At 39.8% G+C, this 18968-nt stretch overlaps 1 protein-coding gene across 3 annotated transcripts; it reads right to left on the reverse strand.

Annotated features, from left to right (window-relative positions):
- Positions 1 to 3718: 3718 nt before the first annotated feature.
- On the reverse strand, positions 3719 to 18175 carry ranbp3b (RAN binding protein 3b). 3 transcript variants are annotated; one of them, XM_044016391.1, is made up of 17 exons: positions 18100 to 18175; positions 16238 to 16293; positions 15540 to 15576; positions 15383 to 15460; positions 15205 to 15276; positions 13851 to 13916; positions 13607 to 13699; positions 13300 to 13409; positions 12859 to 12975; positions 12637 to 12728; positions 12462 to 12537; positions 12284 to 12380; positions 11184 to 11308; positions 10964 to 11084; positions 10488 to 10630; positions 5534 to 5723; positions 3719 to 4772 (listed from the first exon to the last, which is right to left on the reverse strand). In XM_044016391.1, exons 1-17 carry the CDS (start codon positions 18119 to 18121, stop codon positions 4729 to 4731), a joined length of 1539 nt encoding a protein of 512 aa, XP_043872326.1. In that variant the 5' UTR covers positions 18122 to 18175; the 3' UTR covers positions 3719 to 4728. The 3 variants fall into 3 exon arrangements, with proteins under 3 accessions (XP_043872326.1, XP_043872327.1, XP_043872325.1); XM_044016392.1 differs by lacking the exon at positions 13607 to 13699; XM_044016390.1 differs by lacking the exon at positions 18100 to 18175 and having other exon boundaries at positions 16238 to 18069.
- Positions 18176 to 18968: the final 793 nt, after the last annotated feature.

Below are 18968 nucleotides of genomic sequence, written 5' to 3' on the forward strand. Positions count from 1 at the left end.
CACAACATTAGACCCGCGAAGCAGCCATCGAGTCTAGAAAAGCACAAACACAGACCAAGTCAAATCGTATCACCACGTAGACTGTCGATAAGCAAATAAGATGACATGGTTGTTTACGTGGGCCACGTGAACCCCAGCTTATTTGTTTTTATAAAACAGTTTTATCACAAAAGAAGAAAAGAAAGAAAGAAAATCAGCCACAAAAATGTCACTCGCCCTGGAATTTTAATCTTTGTTCATTGTCTGCGTGGGGATTTCTAACTTTTCTTGTATTTTTCTTGCCTTTATTACTTCCAGACGCGATCACTGCTCTGCACTTTACTCCAGCAGCCTACAGCAGCCCGGCTTTCAACGGCTGCTACAGTACTATCAGAATTTGTTTTATTTGCACACGTCCACATTTAACCCACCCTCATTATAGTAGTGAACACACACAAACCTACATCAGCCCTTGACCTGCCCAGGATATACACCACTAGTCAGAAGTAGTTAGTAACCCTAACCCAGGGAAGTGTTGTCTCATAATGAGCCTGATCACTGCCTAAGATCCTCCAGCACCGGGAGTCGGGCCTTTGCTGTTCGGGCCCCTGAACTACGATGGTATTACAGTGACACAATTTCCCCTTGGGGAACGGACATATATATATATATATATATATATATATATATATATATATATATATAAGTTTTGAGGTGTGCGCTGTGACGAAAGAATTTCCCTTAAGGGATAAATAAAGTATATTCTATTCTATTCTATTCTATATATATATATATATATATATATATATATATATATATATATATATATATATATATATATATATATATATGTGTACAGACATGGATGTATATCTGAAATATAATCTGTATTTATGTAGAGCTTTTCTAGTCTTAATGACCACTGCCATTCACCCATTCACAACGTGGGCTTAGGTGTCTTTGCCCAAGGACACATCAGCTGGTAGACAAGCAGTGCCGGGAATGGAACCCACAACCTTAAAGACTTCTTCAACAATTACTATCTGTGATTTAAGGGTTAGGGAGTATAATTCCTGACTTTGGTGATTTTGTTTATTTGTATGATTGAATGTGTGGTTATTTCAGGACGAGCGCTGGTGTTAAGAGCGCGGAGACTTTGTTATTTTTTTTATAATGAGGATTTTTATGGCAGACAATTTAATACAGCTGCTGACACAAATGTGAACCTCATGGGGAACAAACCCACTGATTTAATTAGGATATTTTCCATCACTCTTGTGACCTGTGGTTTTTGCTGTGTGGTCATAGTGAGCTGTAAGTTGATTTATTTGTGGGGGGTGTTTTGTTTTTTTAACTCTATCATATCAGTGACAGTCAGGGTCAGTGGACCCTGACATTTCTTAATAAATCACATTGTGTGTGAATGAATGAATGAATGAATGAATGAATAAATGAATGTGTGCTGCATCTTTGTCCGGTATGGTTGTGTGAGAGCAGTCTGTGCTCGGGTCCTGTGGTCATGATTATTCATCCATGCATGAGCCACACCAAAGATTTGAAATTCAATGTGCTAAAGGAATAAAATCACTCACTCACTCACTCACTCACTCACACAGTGAAGTCATAACCTGTGACCATGAGGATTCCGAGCGCCGCTTATCCTTCAATCCTTGTGACAACAACACATGATAATTATGCTGTTACTATGATCATTATCCTTGTATGGCCCCGCATGCTGCCAGAAGCGTATAATAATAAAAGCTACAGGCATGATTCAGAAAAACAGTTATGTTACCATGCAACACGGTTTTCGCTGAACAGGTAGGGCCAGCTTTGAATTTTCTATGAACTCCATATTACAAATTTAGTCATTAAACTGGGCGTGAGCCCCTGGAGTTGTTGCCGACCGTGGGACATGAAAGCACACATCGGGTTTTAATGCAGTAGGAAACAGACAGATGTGGCCTTTGAAAAAGAAAACGCAAACAAATAACCATGAACGCTTAAACATAATGATAATGATCACTAATGTATTCCACTGGCACATTTTAGCCAGCATGCTATGTTAATGAGTCATCAAAGGGAAGAAGTATTAACATACATCATCTTATAAAAAAAAAAAGAGCATTATTAAAGAAGAATGTCATGCTCAACTCATTATAAGTAACATTACTTACATGCTTCAATCCTCACTCATTTCCTGCCTGAAGCAACCAGCAGCAATGAGGCACAGAGACACACACACACACACAGAGTCAGCACAGCAGCGCCCCCCACTGGCGAGCCTAATGAGGCTGCAGAGGGAAGCATAGTTTGCACGCTCAACTTCCAGTGGGCCAGTGTTTGTTTATTATGTTGCTGAGGTCCTTGCGTAACAACTTTCCAAGGAGAGAATGTCTCTAATCTTCATAAATCAACAGAGACTACAAGAGCAGAGGGATGAGTAGGTTTTTTTTTTTGCTTTTCTCCACAGGCGACTTCACCCCACGGAGACAGAAACATTTTAATTTGAAAAACATTAGGGAAACACTGCAACCAGAAGACATCATCTTCCAGAGTCTCAGTGATATCAATAATGATGTAAATGTGCCATTTTAGGATAAATATTAAAATACTGCTCCTGTCACAGTCATTTCAATATTATCTTTTGTTTTCTTACATGTTAACTCAATCGTTTGTCTAAAAACACACTGCAACTGCAGTACTACTGTAGTACTTTTAAATACTTGTTTACCCCAGTCAAGGTGACTATAGAGGATGTCCTTGGATAATTAAATGAAATTTCAAGAAGCAACAGTTTAGGTACATGGTTATTATTTTAATACATTAAAAAACCTCCCATTTTGTGGGAATGAGAACATTATGGTATGCTCCTGTGTCTAGCTGTCTCATTTGATACACAGGAGGATGAAATTATTTAATTTTGATGTTCAAAACCTCAGAATCTGCTTTGCTTCTACGCTCTGAATGGATTCTGCATGTTTGTCAAAACTGTGTCGGTGGTCAAAGATTCAGTTCAATCTCACAAACGCCGCGGGGGACTCACGTTAACGATGACAGTCAATAAAATAGCTGGCAAACAATTACAACTACAAGGCCGTAATTCAGGTTTTCACATGCATTTACAAGAGACGGTATAGAGATATTTTTTTCCTTCCAAGTCACCACAGAGAGATAGATAAGCGATTTGTGTAGCTACAGCAGTTCTGTTGTTATTTCAGATGTAGAGCGGGGCTGCACCGTTGCCATAGATATGTGCATTAAATATCAATAGCCCTGTGGACAGTGTATATAAGCAAAGGTTTGTTTATGCTTCCTGCTCAGTGCAGAGCACAACACATGTCAAACGTGTGCGGCTCAGATCTGACACAAACATCACCGATGAATCACTCACTCCATGTTCAAGGTTGACATCTGGTATTTCTGTGTGGACTGTTCATGCTCGAGCGTAACTCAACACAGCCACATGCGACTGTCTGTGTTAACATACGCCACTAATTGGTTTGTGTAAGTCAGGAATACAAGACGTATAATCAAACTACATGACAAATTAAAATCACAGATGTCAGTCCAAAATGGTTTATTTTGTAAAGGGAGTTGGGGGGAGGAGATGAGAAAACATGGCGCGCTACTAAATGATGATATATTCAAATGTACATGACATTCAAAAAGGGTATTACAGTTTCACTCAATGTTTCCACACATGAAGTCAAGTCTTCATTCCAACACAAATTCCAAGTGTATCTTCATTAAACGTTATTGTATATTTTCAAAATAATAAAAAAAAAATGTATCAACACAATTAACTCTTGGGACGCTGAAAAGAAAACAGAAAAAAAACAGTTACATGCAGAATGTAGACTGATGAGTTAATTTGATTGAAAACAAAATATATATAAAAACAAAAGCCCTGAAGGTGAACGACTAACTCATTTTTATTAATTTAAAGAAAAGAAAATTGAGGTGATTCCTTCTGCCCTTTTGTCTTCCTTGTTCACACACATTAGCAGAAACGGCATGGTTCCAGGTTTTTAATCACTATAATATAGGTCAATAGGAAATATAAGAAACTGCTATTAATGACAACTTGAGAGGTCATGGCTGGTGATTACAAACAGCCCACTTGTTGATGCCTGATGAAAATGACAGCCCAAAATAAATTACATTTTCCAAAACCTAATGCACAGACTGGTTGAAATGTTGGAATGAGGGAGAGGGTTGGAAGGGGAGGAGACTTGATGTAGGAACAACTGACTGATGACTAGTCAAATACGCTGTATGAAGCTCCTCTGGATGTGTGCTGTCCAGATTTACGGCTGTAGAGTGAGTAAAAAGGTCCCAAAGTACAAACTGCAGTCTTAACATGTGCCATACTTTAAAATGTAGAGGAAAACACCCTTATGCTCATCAATATGATGAGCAGAAAAGTCCCAAACCAAAGCTTTGAAGTCTTCATCTTTGCTATGGGGAAGAGGGGAAAAAATACTCAAAAAACAAAAATAAAAACACAAAACAGGAGAGGGAGGGAGAAAAAAAAGAACGACTCCAGATATTACGCTGAATGCAGAGAAGATGAACTGCACAAGTTGGGTGAGACACTCCGGCACAGGGGGTTATTTCCTGGAGCTAGACTTCTAATATCCAAAAGTACTGGTCTGGAGGACCCATGTTGGTCAAGGGGTGTCCATGGAGATGCCCACAGCAAAAAGCCTTAACTGCAGCATTTTAGCAGGCTGTCCATTTGTGACGCTATGTGCTTCCTGCTGCCTGGCTCTCTCCTCCCTCTGAGTTACCTGCCGGAACAAAGTGACAGCGTGTTGACTCACAGTATGTTTGTGGGCAAGTGGCCTGGATTGAAAACACTTCCACTAAGTATGTTTGTTTCAGTGTATAATTGATAGAAATAAAAACAGTTATTTGTAGCTTCAGAACGAGCCATTGACTGTATATGCACCTTAGGTAAGGGGTCTCGCTTTAAAGAGGCAGCCATCTTTCGACAGAAGCCCGAGTCAGACCACGTTTCGCATTTTTAAGCAGAAGCTTTTTATGCAAAGAGAAACAACAACATTCTTTCTCGTATTTCCCTAATGTGCATGGGAAAGGTGTACCTAATGACACTTTCCCATTGGACTCGACTTGACATCAGACACGTCAGTTTTCATGACTTCATGACTTCACAGTAATGTCTACATGCAAAAAAACATACCAGTGACGGACAAAGCAGTTGTTTTCGGTGTAACTGAATCATTAGAATGAGTTAATTAAAAAGATCTGTTCACTGAATTGTTCAGCACTTCCTGATCGCTGACGGATTTTCTAAAGTTTCCTGATATTTTATGGACCAAACGATTAATCGTCAGATTAATTGATTATGAAAATAATCGTTAGTTGCAGCTCTAGTGCACTTTTCAGCATTCATTAATTTTCTAAGAAAAATACCCAGTGCCGAAAGAGAGATCACCTAGGGCAGCACTAATGTAACAACCAATCAATCATAACATTTGTGTGATTTAAAAATAAAACCACTTTGAACAAAGAGATAAAAATCACTGACTTGTAGCAGGAGTTGAAGCAGAAGCAGAAGCGTTGCCTTCCTCGTCGCTGTCGTCTTCGTTGGACTGTGGTATCTTGGCCTCAGGGATGGTTGTTGGTGGTGCCTCAGGCTCCTGCTCCACTCTGCTCTTCAGGGCCAAGATGCGGTGATGTAGCGCTGCAGCCAACTGACCTACGTCCTTAGAGCTACCCTGAGAAAAAGAGACGGGTACAGAAGAGTCAGCCACACTGGGGAAGCAGAGCCATCTACAATGGCACTCAGTAAAAGTGCACACCTGGCCAAAAGAGAGATGTACACATAAGTCTAGTTCATTAAAGTGAGTTATATTGTAACAGGGGTACGCTTCCTGGTCTAGTGGACTGAACGTATGGTAACTAGGGGCAGCGGTGGTGCGCGAGGGAGTGGAGAGTGTCAGTGATCTGAAGAGTAGGAGTCTTCCACGGTCGTTTGTTGTTTATCGTTCCTCCGCCAAACTCATTAAATCAGCGGACAGTTCCAGTGGCGTACGTTAGCAACGGTTAGCTATCGCTGCTAAGTTAAACTGTGGGTCACTGTCGTGAGTTAAGACAGACATCAACTCCACCCAACCGAAGCTGTGGCTATAGAGTAATACCAACAATGTTCCGACGATAGCCTTAATGTGGACGTGGACGTTCATTGAAAGTAAATATCTCTTCGCGAAACCACATCGACTTAGCGAGAAGCTCCAACTTGCCGTTTCCCTGGCAACAGACAGATTCACTCTACCTGCAGACTGACGTTCTCCGCCCTGCCATCCACGGACATCTCGGTGACCCATCTCTCCGGTTTATCCAGGTACTGGGTTCCAGTTTTAATGCATTGCCATCTTGACACACGCACACATAAATAAGGAGCTCCTTCCGGACTGTACGGCATTACAGATTCAAATTGCGCGCACACACACAGCCGCTTGCCAGAACGGTATCGAACTTTTTCGGAACAATAACGTCATCATAGATGTTTGGAACTTTGACCTTTGAACCCACTCACATCTCTCCTGGAAAGAAACCAAGAACTGTAAAACAGAATATGATTGTATTGTTGTATTGCTACTGTTTATAGTAAGCGTGAGTGAGTGATACTGCTGTAATAGTTATTCAAGCAAATATTTATAGTAGGCTAACTGGATTGTTATCTATTTATTACATTTAATATTAGTCAATAGCTCATTTAAAACTGAATTGTTTTTATCTACTTATTATATTTAATAGTAGTCGATATTACTGGGCACAATAATAAATGTTTTCTGCATTTTGCCTTGACGACCTCAGATACTGGCTTTTGTGAGTGTCTTCATTGCTTAGGTTACACAGGTAACATACAGGGAAGTGGGATTTCAGTCACACTCACATCATTTTAGTAGCAGATTAACGCTCCTGCTACATTATGTTGAGATTATTTTTTTCAGGAAAATGAAGAAACTTAAAAAAAGAAAGAAAGAAAAAGCCCCATTTTGCAATGTCCAGTGAATAAAAGTTCTGGCATTTGCTTTTTTTACTGGATCGGCACCAAAATGTAATATCTTCTGTTCTGTACTGGCCCATCCACCAAGTATGCAAAGGGTTCTCAAGTTCTTTTGGTAATCCTTCAACAAACGATAAAATGGACAGAACAGTGAAAACACAAACTCCATAATCATGTCTGTGCTTCTGGAAAGGTATTAAAGTATTCTTGTAAGACATTTTGAATCTCATTAACAGACTTTTACCAACAACAGGAGCTGTAAGTCAAGTCAACTGAATTTATATCGTACCAGGAATTATCACAGAGCATTTTTCACACAGTGCAAGTCTAGACTGTAATCTGTATCGTTTCCCAAGAACCATGACTAAGCACTTGGTGACAGTGGCAAGGACAAGCTTCCTTTTAACAGATAGAAACCTGGAGAAAACCTTGGCTTTGCTGGGTGAATGAAGTGAGATAGTATAAGTAGTATTTCTGTTTAAAACACGACTTAACTGTTGTTGAGAACAATTTTTCACTGGAGGAAATTCACATCATACATTTATGCAAGCAACCAGGTTACACATTGTTTACTGACAACAGTCCCGACAATGACATCGCATCCTTTCCCTCCACAATGAATGTGGTCATATTGTCACATTAATAGGATATACTTTCATTGTGATTTTTCAAATGTAACTTATCAAACTTATGGTCTTGTAAACAAAGCAAATGAACGAATAAAGCCATAAGTAACATCAATAGCCTGCTTCTGTCTTTACGCTCCTCAACAATAACAACAGTCATAATATGAGATGCTTGATGCCAAGTTGCTGGTATCAATGAAGACATCAGGTCTGTTTTGACTGACAACCCAGAGACCAACACTGGACTCGAGTTTATCCTCGGGCTGAATGTGTCGGATGTCATTTTCCTGATCCACACTAACAAAGTCTATTCCCACATAACAGAAATTTTCTGTAACTTGGAATGCAGATCTGAGCTGAGGTATTAACTGCTGTTGAGAAACTTTGTGTGAATCACCACATGAAATCATCCACATGGCAGGCGAGAACTCCACTTACTGCAGTCCTGATCCCGCTAATAGAAAACAGCTGGGTCAAAATGTGACATTTCGCCTCCTGTTGCCAGCACTATCTCCCTCACGCTGCTGTACCAGTATAGCATGAGGCATCTGCCAGACCATAAACACACTATTTGAGCTCCTGTAATATCCCATCCTTCCGAGTCTCAGAAGGTGTTCCGATGTCAATGTCACTTGAAAGTTGCATTCCTTGCAGAAAAGCAGATGTTATGTCCATAGACATAAAAATCCTTTTCACAACTGGTCTGTCACTTCTAACTACTCAAACCCTCAAGCCACAAGCCATGCTTTTGGTACTGACCCAGTGACTGTTTCTTTTAGGGTGCACACCCATCTCGTTTAGATGTACTTCTGTCCCTCATTTTTTACCTCAAATACAGTTCTTTGTCTCCTCATGTTTTTGCGAAGTCAAATGAAACATCTTTTGTAATCAACACATCCTCAGATGGATCGGTGGAGTACATCTAAACTGCAACGCCTGTATCTACCAGCAGGTCCTCAGCTGTGCACAACACACCTTTATCCTCATCTCTCTGTTGTACTCTCTGTCCTGCTTTTAGGGTTTTAGTCTCTGTATTGTCATTTCTCTCTCTTTCTGTTTTTGTTTACAATGTGGGACATAGGGCTATGCGAGTAAAACATAACATTTGTTATATTGTTAGTAGATGTGTGTCATGAGGGTTACTATTATTTATGTTATGTTCATGTCTGTCTTTAGTCTGTTGGCCATTTTGATTTTTGACTAAGTGCATCCAACCTCAGCACTATGATGCACATTTTGCACTTAAGGCTAATTTCTTGTAGACGGTTATATTTGCTCTAAAAACAAACTAATTTTATTTATTAACACTATTATAGCCTTTGTGCGCTCACAGAATTGTGCATTTCCTTCTTGTTAAGTATTTAGGTTTATGACAGAAAACAAAGTTGCCAGGAAACAGCACAACATTATTTCCCTTTCTTTCCCCTCAGTTCATTCCATCTCCGTTTCTGTTATTATATCTGTAATGTGTAAATCTTCTCTGTGTTTGGCGTAACGTTACAGTTCTGGTGTATGTAGTACAGCGTTTCGGGGGGTCAATGTGGATGGACATACTTCCTGAAACAATGCCGTCTTTATGGGGAATTTTTGGTAAAAGGCAAAGAAAAAGATTGTTTACATTTCATGCCGTTTCCGTCTGGACGTGGCCTAAAAGTCCTCTGCTGCCTGGGCTGTATGCAGCCGTTTTCAATTCCCTGCGGATCTTTTCAGCCACATCTATCACCTCATAATTGTTGAACTCTCATTAAATCTCAAACACCTGGTTCAAACGCATGTAGATTTACAGCCACAGTCTCATTGTATTGAGACATTAGTGGTCGTTCAACTGCAGCCTTCTGTGTCGTTTTACTGTATCTGACAAATATCACATTCACATTTTTTTTTGTAGGATGCTGTAGCAGTCTTAATCTTGAGTAGCCAATGCTATTACGGACAAACTGGTACGGGTTAGGGATAGCCCATGAAACCGATCAACATCTCGCAGGGGTCTGGGTGCAAAGACTACATCCAAGAACTTGAGCCAAGGTACAGTGTTCTTAGCTGCGCGACCATCAGTGACAGAGTTACCACGGAGGCCTACGTGACAGTCACCGCACATTTCATGGACGAATGGGAGCTGAAAAAGATAATTCTCAAAATGACCGAAGCGCAGAGGAGCCACGCGGCCGAAAACGTTGTCAGATGCATCGGTGACCAACTCGGGAGAGTAGAACGTGAGTTCGCCAGTGTCCCTGCATGGCCGAGTGGACAGAACGTAAACAACCACGTATTAAGTTAAAATGTATTGAAATTTCAATTAAAAATTCAAATATAATTTGATTATTAAAAATAATAAGGAATGGAATTTGAATAGGATCAGAAACAAAAAGGAAAATTGACAGCCCTATCCTGAAGTGGCCTGTGTTTGTGAAGCTTCAACAGTGTGTTGTTTCATCAACAAGCTCATGCTTTCTGAGGCGTCCAATATTTTGTCTTCAGATTGAGTTTTAGCATATTCATTCTCCTTTGCGTCACCAGCAGCTTCTAACAATTGTTCATTCCACTGAACTTTCTTGTCTGTGTTGTCCAGTGTTCACACAATGAGTTCCAGAGGTTTATTAAACATCGACACCTTGTTTTTCCATATCCAGCACCGAACCTGCTCTTTTCATGGAGGCCTAATTTTCTTGTTTTTCATGGCTGTACATTTTGAACTCGAATGAGATTTTTTGGGCTTGAGTTTAACCAAACCATGATTATAGAAAGAAGAATAAACAACTTAATGCAACTGAACAAGCAACATGGCAAATCATTTCTGTTAAAAAAAAAAAACACAGCCATACCTTTGAATTTTAAATACATACCGATATTAGGAAGACCTTGACTCCCTGGTCCTCTGTGTCCATGGCAGTGATTCGTACACTCTTCTCACTGGCCTTGTCCACCTGCATCTGGGGCCAAAGTTTAGTGTTGAGGATCAACCGGAGGCTGCCCTGGGTCCTCATCACTGAAACATTTCACCACAAATACAAACAGCAACAATGAACTACAGACCCAAGCCCTTGAGCATCTTCTCAACCTACATTTGATCTTAGATTGTCTCAAAATGTTGTAAAACATGAATTATATGTCATTAGTAGTAGCTTTTTTCAAACTTGATCTGTAAACATTTCAAATTACACCAAACACGGACAGTTGCATGCAGTGTCTGGACTACTTAAGTACTCCCCCTTGTGTTCAATGTCAGGTATTGAAATTATGACACCAAACATCAGTCCATTTAGTACAAGATCAATTTTACAAAACTAAAACCAGTCCAAGTTTCCACAGATATGTTTACCTAGACGTGACTGTAGCGAGCCGTCGTCTGTTGATGCCATGTCGTTCAGCCTCAGCAAACCTCGACCTCTTTCTATCCACGACTGAGCATTTTTTTCAAAAACATATAACTTGCACTGCATCTGAAGGAAAAGTGTGAACAAGCAAGTTAGAGCTTTTAAGAGTGTCCATCTCATTCATTTAGTGCATCTTGAATCAAGAGAGCCTACAATGTAATATACCTGTAAAACATTGCTTTCCGATTCCTCTCCGGTTTTGACGTCAACTTTCTCTAAGATGCACTTCTTGGCTGTGGCTTTGGTGTATGCTGCTGCAGACTCTTCCAAAGACTCTGACACACTGTTCACTGGGGAGATAAAAAAAAGACAACAGTGAGAAAAGGTCTCAAAAGTTTGTATACAAAATGTTAAGGCTGCCATTTCACCATGGATTATTTTTTTCCTTGTGACCCAAATAGATCACTCTCCACAAAAACAGCCTGGATAGAGCTGTAGGGTGATTGGGGGACTTATTAGATTTATAGAGAATAATTCTCACTTAAACCAGTGTTGTAAAGGCTGCTGCAGACCATTTGCAGAACAGAAACACTCGTTTGTACCCACATAATCAAAGCCTGAGCATAGAGCACACGCAAAATGCTAATTTTTTTCATCGTCACTGGTTTAAAATAACTGCCACAGTCTAAAGTTAACACACAAAATATCCGACTACAACCACTTGAGCTGGCATAATGACATTGGTTTTAATGCAAGTGTTAATCGCTGGTTAAATATGACTTGGAATGAAAAAAATTAATAAAATCACTAGGATTATAGCATCAAATGTTCTATACAGTATCTATCAAACACAACCATCCAGTGACCTTACATCGTCTATAACAACTGGGTTATATTATCTGAAATGTCACCTTATTCTTATGCCAGGATGTTTTGCTTTCAGTGTGAATAAACTAAATCTGGTTGGAAAGGGAACAGCTGACAGTAGTTCTGACATCAAAATCAAAAGCAACCGTCAATATAGAAATTGTCTTCATGTTGAAGTAGTAGCTGGAATACGTCACTAGTGAAATTCCATTTGCATCTCAGATTGAGTATTCAACTTCTCCTTAGACAGAGCTAACCTGATGCCAATTCCATACTCAATTTGATGCCGATGTCTGAACAAAACACTAAATATCTAGATAATTACTGACACTGTTCAGTGTTGTCCTGTGTTTGAGGCTTATATTTGTCACTTAAATGAAGCAAAGTTTCTATTAATAGTCAACCCATACACTTGACACCAGACATTATTTGAGTAATCGGTGGAGCTGAGTTCTTACCCTTCTCTGGGGTGGGTTCCTGTGATGAAGGCTCTGAAACAGGTGTAGCCGGAGCCTCTTTATTTTCCTCATTTGAAGACTCGCCCTTAGGTGGGCTCTGAAAACACAAAAGATCCCATTAGGACTTGAACAAAGCTCAATCATTAGGACCGTCTATGCAACACGCTGTACAACTCACCAGGACTCTTTCAGACATGTTCTGCCCAAAAACAAACTTTGCCCCACTGTCTGTACTATTTGCGGCATTTTTCGAACTGAAATGGGAGAGGAAAAGATTTGAGAGTTGATGCAAGTTAATCACGAATGAAGAGGAGTTTCTTAAAATGCTCAAAAGGAGGACACACTTTCAGTACCTTGGGGTAGAAGTGTACTGTAAGAAATAATTAGTGCCCTCTGATTGGGAGTCACCGTCCTTTGACTTGTCTTCTGTACTGTTCTCTTCCAACTAAAACAAAAAAATTCATTCAGTGTTAACTTCTAACAATCTCAAAATCGACGAAATCCTGACTAACATTGCATTTGCAGATCTTCCATCATCAGACACAAATAAACATGGAAAACAAATTCAAACATACCTTTGCTCTGTCTTTAATATTTTGACCGAACACAAAAGATATTGCTACATCCGCTTCCTTCTCTCTCCCACTATCATCTTTGTTGCCACTTGCTTCATCTTCCTTATTTTCATGTTTCTGCAAATAGGAGAAAAAGGAACACACACTGAATACATTTTTGCTGCCGGCGGTGTCTTTCTAAGTGTCAGTTTTACAATTACTTTGCAACCCTGTGCAAAATGAAACCTACAGTGATTCATTTGATGTTCAACATTTACTAAAATTACTATGAATGCTTGTGAAAATACACTTCCTCATTACAGTGGAGCATGGCGATAAGACTTTCCCTGTCATATAAAGGAAGGAATAAAAATAATTTACATGTTTCCTGCTTTTGCTACAAGGCCTGCAGGGTTTTATAAAAGTAAAGTCAGTCTTAAAAGAGATGTAGCCAAGCCTCACCAGTGACTTGACGAGGGTGGCCGAGTGCTCTGTGTTGTTCAGGAAGAGTGACGTGGCCATGAGTGGCCCATCCGATGACTTTTTCACACCATTGGTTCCACAACTGGAATCTTTAGAGCACAGACAAATAGAAGAGCATTATATTGACTATCCTCAAGGAAATTTACCCTGCAAGACACATCTAGAAATCACACTACTCAGGTAATCAGTATTCCGATTTAATGAATTATAAAATTAAAAAAAGCTTTAATTATAATTAATAATGTTTTATCAGCTAATGAGGGCAGGTGGCTCCAATCAAACTCACTAGACTCTAAATGTGATTTAGAGGGTGGTGCCTGGAGAACTGCAGGGCGGAGGACACTGCGTTGCTGCTCCTTGGGTTTCTGACTTGGGACACCTGAAAAAGACGAGTCCTGTCTCATACTTTTTAAATGCATTAAGATGTTTTGGGTCTACACGTTCAAGTCTAGATGTACGATTTACATGTTTTGAGAGGGTTCCTGTTAATGAGTGCAGGTCTGGGGTAACTGCTAACAACAAACACCAACCTGAACTTGGTGCCTGACCATGTATGAGAGTTGGTGGCTTTAAACGGAATCCCACAGGCTTCTCCTCTGGAGAGATTGAGCACACGAAAAGACAGACATTAAAAAAAAAGATGCAATAGTCACACAGCAACTTAAAAGGGTACATTCCTTCTTTCTTTGCAACTTTTAAACCACACTACCAGTTACCAAAGCAACCCTTGTAGAGCCACAAGAGTTGTTTGGTGGTCCAGCTCTGGTGCCATACCATGAACGGCTCCAAGGGCCTCTGATCTATTTCTATCACCATATCTCAGTCTCAGGGGCTTTGTTGGTCTGGCAGTAGTATCCTGGCCCGAATGTTGCTAAAGAATAAAATCTAAAACTAAATACACAAATACATACAACTACATAGCAATCCTAGGTGGGAAATGGCATAAAAGGCTGCAGTAATTGTCTTCTTTGTAAAGACGTTTTACAAAGAATTATTTTGTACCGTTTCTGTATTTATTTTTACTTTCAGATAAATATTTTATGTAATACAGTGTACTTGAAGTGGTTATTAATTTTACCCTGTCTGTTCAAGTTACCATCCAGTCTTAGTCCTTAATGATGTTGACATACACCCCCACATTTCTAAAATGAGCTGGTGAAATATTTAGGCAGAGACAAAAATAAGTTGGTCTCAATCTACTAATCAAATCTAAAGCACAAATAAAATGTTGTATGTGACTGATTCAGAGTGTGCTGACCTGAAGATGAGATTCACACATATTCTGTATCAACATTCAAAGTTGAACTGATCATGACAAGCTGACCCAATGTTGTATAACATTGTAAAACATTCTCAACAAAATGCCAAGCATTCATCCTCACATAGGGACTATCAAAAGACTGCCCCATAAAATTTGGAAAAAGCAAATACACATGAGGGCCCAAACTGCCCTATAATCACTAATAAGCAATTCCAATGACAAGCATTGCAACAAATCTACAGTCAACTACCAGCACACAACACAGAAATGAAAACCGACCAATTTGTGGTGGCCTTCTTACAATAGTGGCATCATAAATGTGGCCAAAATTTTCAGAGCTTGTTTCCCAGCTTAACCATATTTCAATGTGAACCACATTGTCAGAGATCATACAAGGTCATAGTGTTTCCAAGTCTTATGTGATTTACTAGAAATTAATGAATTCAGTTGCATTTCTCATTTTAGTATGACTGGGTACATGGTCTATTTGTAACTCACTGATGACAAGTCATCTGTGATTGACTTATTAAAAAAACATCTTCAAAAATGATTTCTGGCGTGTAATCCCTAGACACACAGCCTTTAGTTTGTGAAAGAAGCTAAAAATGGTCTAGAGGTCTCACCTGGCTCAGAGTCAGAGTTCCCAGTTGGAGACTGGCAGAAACTTGAGGGCATGAATACATTGTTCTTGGGAACTGCAAAGTGGCAGACAAGCATCGCACTCAGCATACAAATCATAGTGTACACCACAAGTAATCAAGACTAAACATATGCTTCACTTAGTCAACCACACGCCCTTACCAGAATGTGGGGGTGGGAATGACGAGGTCCTTTCCCTTTTCACTGGGGGGCAATAGCTTGCCTCATCTTTATCTGAATCTAAAAGTGATAATAAAATATTAGCACTATTTATTTTTTATACAGTGGTGCAAAACATTAAAAAAGACATTCGATTTACCTTCTCCATCCTCTGCACTTGAGCCCTCCGCAGATCGCTGTAAGAAAACACAAGTATTTTAGTTTGTCTTGCCCCCCCAAAAAGAAGGTGCTCATCATTGAAATTAATACAAAGAGAAAATAAAAACAACACAGATTTGCATCAGTAGCACAGATTATAAAACAAGTAAAATGAAGTATTATTTAAGTTACACACACTGAATTGGAAGATTGTAAAAATTCTATCTTAGCCATAGATATAGTGTTTTTGTAAAGGCAATGAGTCAAGTATGTAACGCAGTTTAGATGGTTGTAGTTTGTGGGGCTGTTGAATTTAACATCCAGGTGTTTCTATTATGTGATCAATGAAAAACACACACCCCTCTCTATAAAGCAAAGAAGAAATAAAAAATACATATGCCAAAATATAGTTTACAGTTTAATAAACACGTCTTGTTTGTTGTTGGCATCTGTAATGTTGCATCACTGACGTCTTTTTGTCTTTCCTTTGCACAACTTCCTCCAAGAAGAACCACTCTTGTGTTTTGACTATTCATTGCAGCCTGTTAAAGCTCAGCTAATAGAGAATTTTAACTACTGTTCATCAGTGTACTTCTCAGGAATAGAGTGCATACTGAATGCAAGTGTTTTACAAAATCACGTCTCTTTGTTTTCACCCTTGATTAATAACCACTTGAATAAAATCATAACCAAACTTACCTTCTGTGCTTTATCTTTTTGGAAAACAAAGACAGGAGGCGCTATGGCAGGCTTGTCTGTTAAGAGAAGATGAAGGCAAGTCATCCAAGCACCAAATTAGGTGAAAGGCTATCATATGACTATATAATAAGACAAGGGGGTGCTTATTATATGACCTTGAAGTACCTCTTACAAGCAGTGACAGAATATATATAAGAGTATAATGTGACGTGTGTGAATCAATACTAATTAGCATTCCATCACATAATTACCACTAAACTATACATAGCTGCACCACAGCTCACAGGTAGAATGAAGGCAAACAATTTTCACCAAGTTGGCCTGGAAAATTACATTTCTCTAATGCTGGATAACATCTTATTTCACTGCAGAGAGACAATAGGCTACTGTGCAATCTTAAAACAAAATGGCAAAAGAAATGAATGCAACTGGACTTGTATCAATCAGCTACCTCTTCCACTGATTCTTACTCCACTCTATTTAGATAACACCTTTGTAATCAATAAGAGGATTTCATTCAATTCACCCACAAACAATATGTTGCTGCTACACACTGTTGTCATAGTTAAGGAGGACAGGAGTCACCAGGGCATATATAATCTGAATTCACAGCAGGTCATTTCATTAATCTACCTTTCATTAATCTAATCCACACTGTAACCTGTGTTAGATGTATAATCCTATAACGTAAGCGGACAAAGGTTTCCCTCTGTCTGCCTTTGGCCTATTACACTGAGCAGGTCTAGCATCTTTGTCATCGTGAGCCTTGACACACTTTAAATCCACGTTTCAACAACCATAAACATGACAACAGCACACATCCAGGTATGTTAACTGAACCAACACTCCGGCGTCTCTTTCAAAATATGTCATGGCTATCGCCGATTGTTTGTGATTCACGAATAAAAGCATACAAATCTTGCATGACCCATTTAACTAAAGCTTCGTATCACTCTCCATCTTGCAGCAAGCCATCTTAGAATAACGAATACGAGAAATCCACCATGCAACACTGATATTTCCCCTCAGAAATTCAAATAGCCCGAGATGCTCCCGGCTTCTGTTATCCTGCTAGCTTTTACACTAGCTGACCCACTCCAGCAAATACTCAGCGCCGCCGGTTGCTCGCAGAGGCAGACCTATTAGCTTGCTCTACATGGCTATAGTTAGCCTGCTAATGCGCTCTATCCCGCGTGAGTCATCTTACCCCACAAACAAGGACGCCAATACTCTTGTCGAATTACCCCCCCAGCAAACCGATGGACAAAGTAACATTGCAAACGCGGATGAAATACAAGACAGATCTACAGAAAGCCGCAATAATGAAAACATTGCATCTTTTTTTGACGTTTCTCTTTCTACGCGCCTAAATAAACGCCAGTCAATCCTGTAACTAAGCACCGACTACACTGACACAAGGGGTGTCGTACTTTCAACAATATCCCATTAAATGGGGCAAACAAACACGTACTGCATGTTAAATGTTGATTTATCAATAGCACAGCGGTCTACGGCCCATTGAGATTTGATTAAAAAAAAAAGCCAGGGAAGGCAAACAGTATATCACACTACCCGTAAATAGCCGGGTGTTAGCGTTCAGGGGTAAAGCCAGCTAGCGGCAGGCAGCTTCGAGGGCGTTCCGATGCGTTCCAGCTATTACACACATCCCGGTCGTTAACACTGTTAGCCTGCGTGCTAACGCTGTAGCATTGCAAACGCCGCAAAGCATACAAATCGCCGGAACTCGCCGCTAACGCGCCGCCACGTAGCCCCACTTCGGTTATTAAATATCCAGACAACACAACGCTCAGTTTATAATCCACACAAGCTGTATTGTTTTTCTCATACAGCCACTTACTCACCTTCGTTTGCCAAGTCCGCCATTTTACTTCGACGCTCACACACCCACAACCCACCGCGCAGATAACACTAGTGGAGACAGAATTTTTTTTCTAGTGGCAGAAAGCTCACTGCAACTGTTCAGTGAACCCCCTTAGCGACCCCGACCTCCACTTTGCCTAAACTTGTGCCACAAAATATTATTTGCCCGTATCTATAACAATTAGTGTGTTTTAAAAAGAGAAATGTTTCTATTAGCCCTGTTGGGCAGCTTCAAGTTTGCCTTGAGAGCCTACAACTGCAGTGAACCATCAGGCCCTTGTAGAAATGTGATAGTCCTAATGTGATTCGATATCAAATCATTTTAAAAAAGCGCTACAATCTAGTTGCAATTAACTCAACACTGGGTACCACAGACAGAAAGTTTACTACTGACCATTGCACTAAATAGTTTAACAAAACAAACTTCTCATACAAGTCTTTTTCTGATCTTTAATGCACTTCTTGAAATCTTCCTAATCTTAGTTCATGGAGTTGTCATCATCATTATCGGCCATAAAGGTCCAGCGTCTAACATTTAGGAGGGTTTATTGGCAGAAAGTGAATATATTACTGTGTTTATCTGATATAATTACTATTAAAATAAAAGTATCCTTAGAATTAGCCCCCTGTATGCACTTGAGGAAAGGGTCTTAGTATATGAAGGCTACCCTCTCGCCCTCTTGCCCTCTTGCAAGCAGGGTCTTTGTTGATTGATAGGAGTGGCAGCATCTTGGAATCTGGGACTGTGGGTAATCTGATTTGTGAGGTTGCTCTGAGTTTACTAGTTGGAAATTCGACTTGAGTGGCAACGAACGCCCCCTCAACTCACAAAGTGGACTTCTGACTACAA

This window comes from Solea senegalensis, unplaced genomic scaffold (assembly GCF_019176455.1).
Source record: "Solea senegalensis isolate Sse05_10M unplaced genomic scaffold, IFAPA_SoseM_1 scf7180000014431, whole genome shotgun sequence".
Lineage (NCBI taxonomy): Eukaryota > Metazoa > Chordata > Actinopteri > Pleuronectiformes > Soleidae > Solea > Solea senegalensis.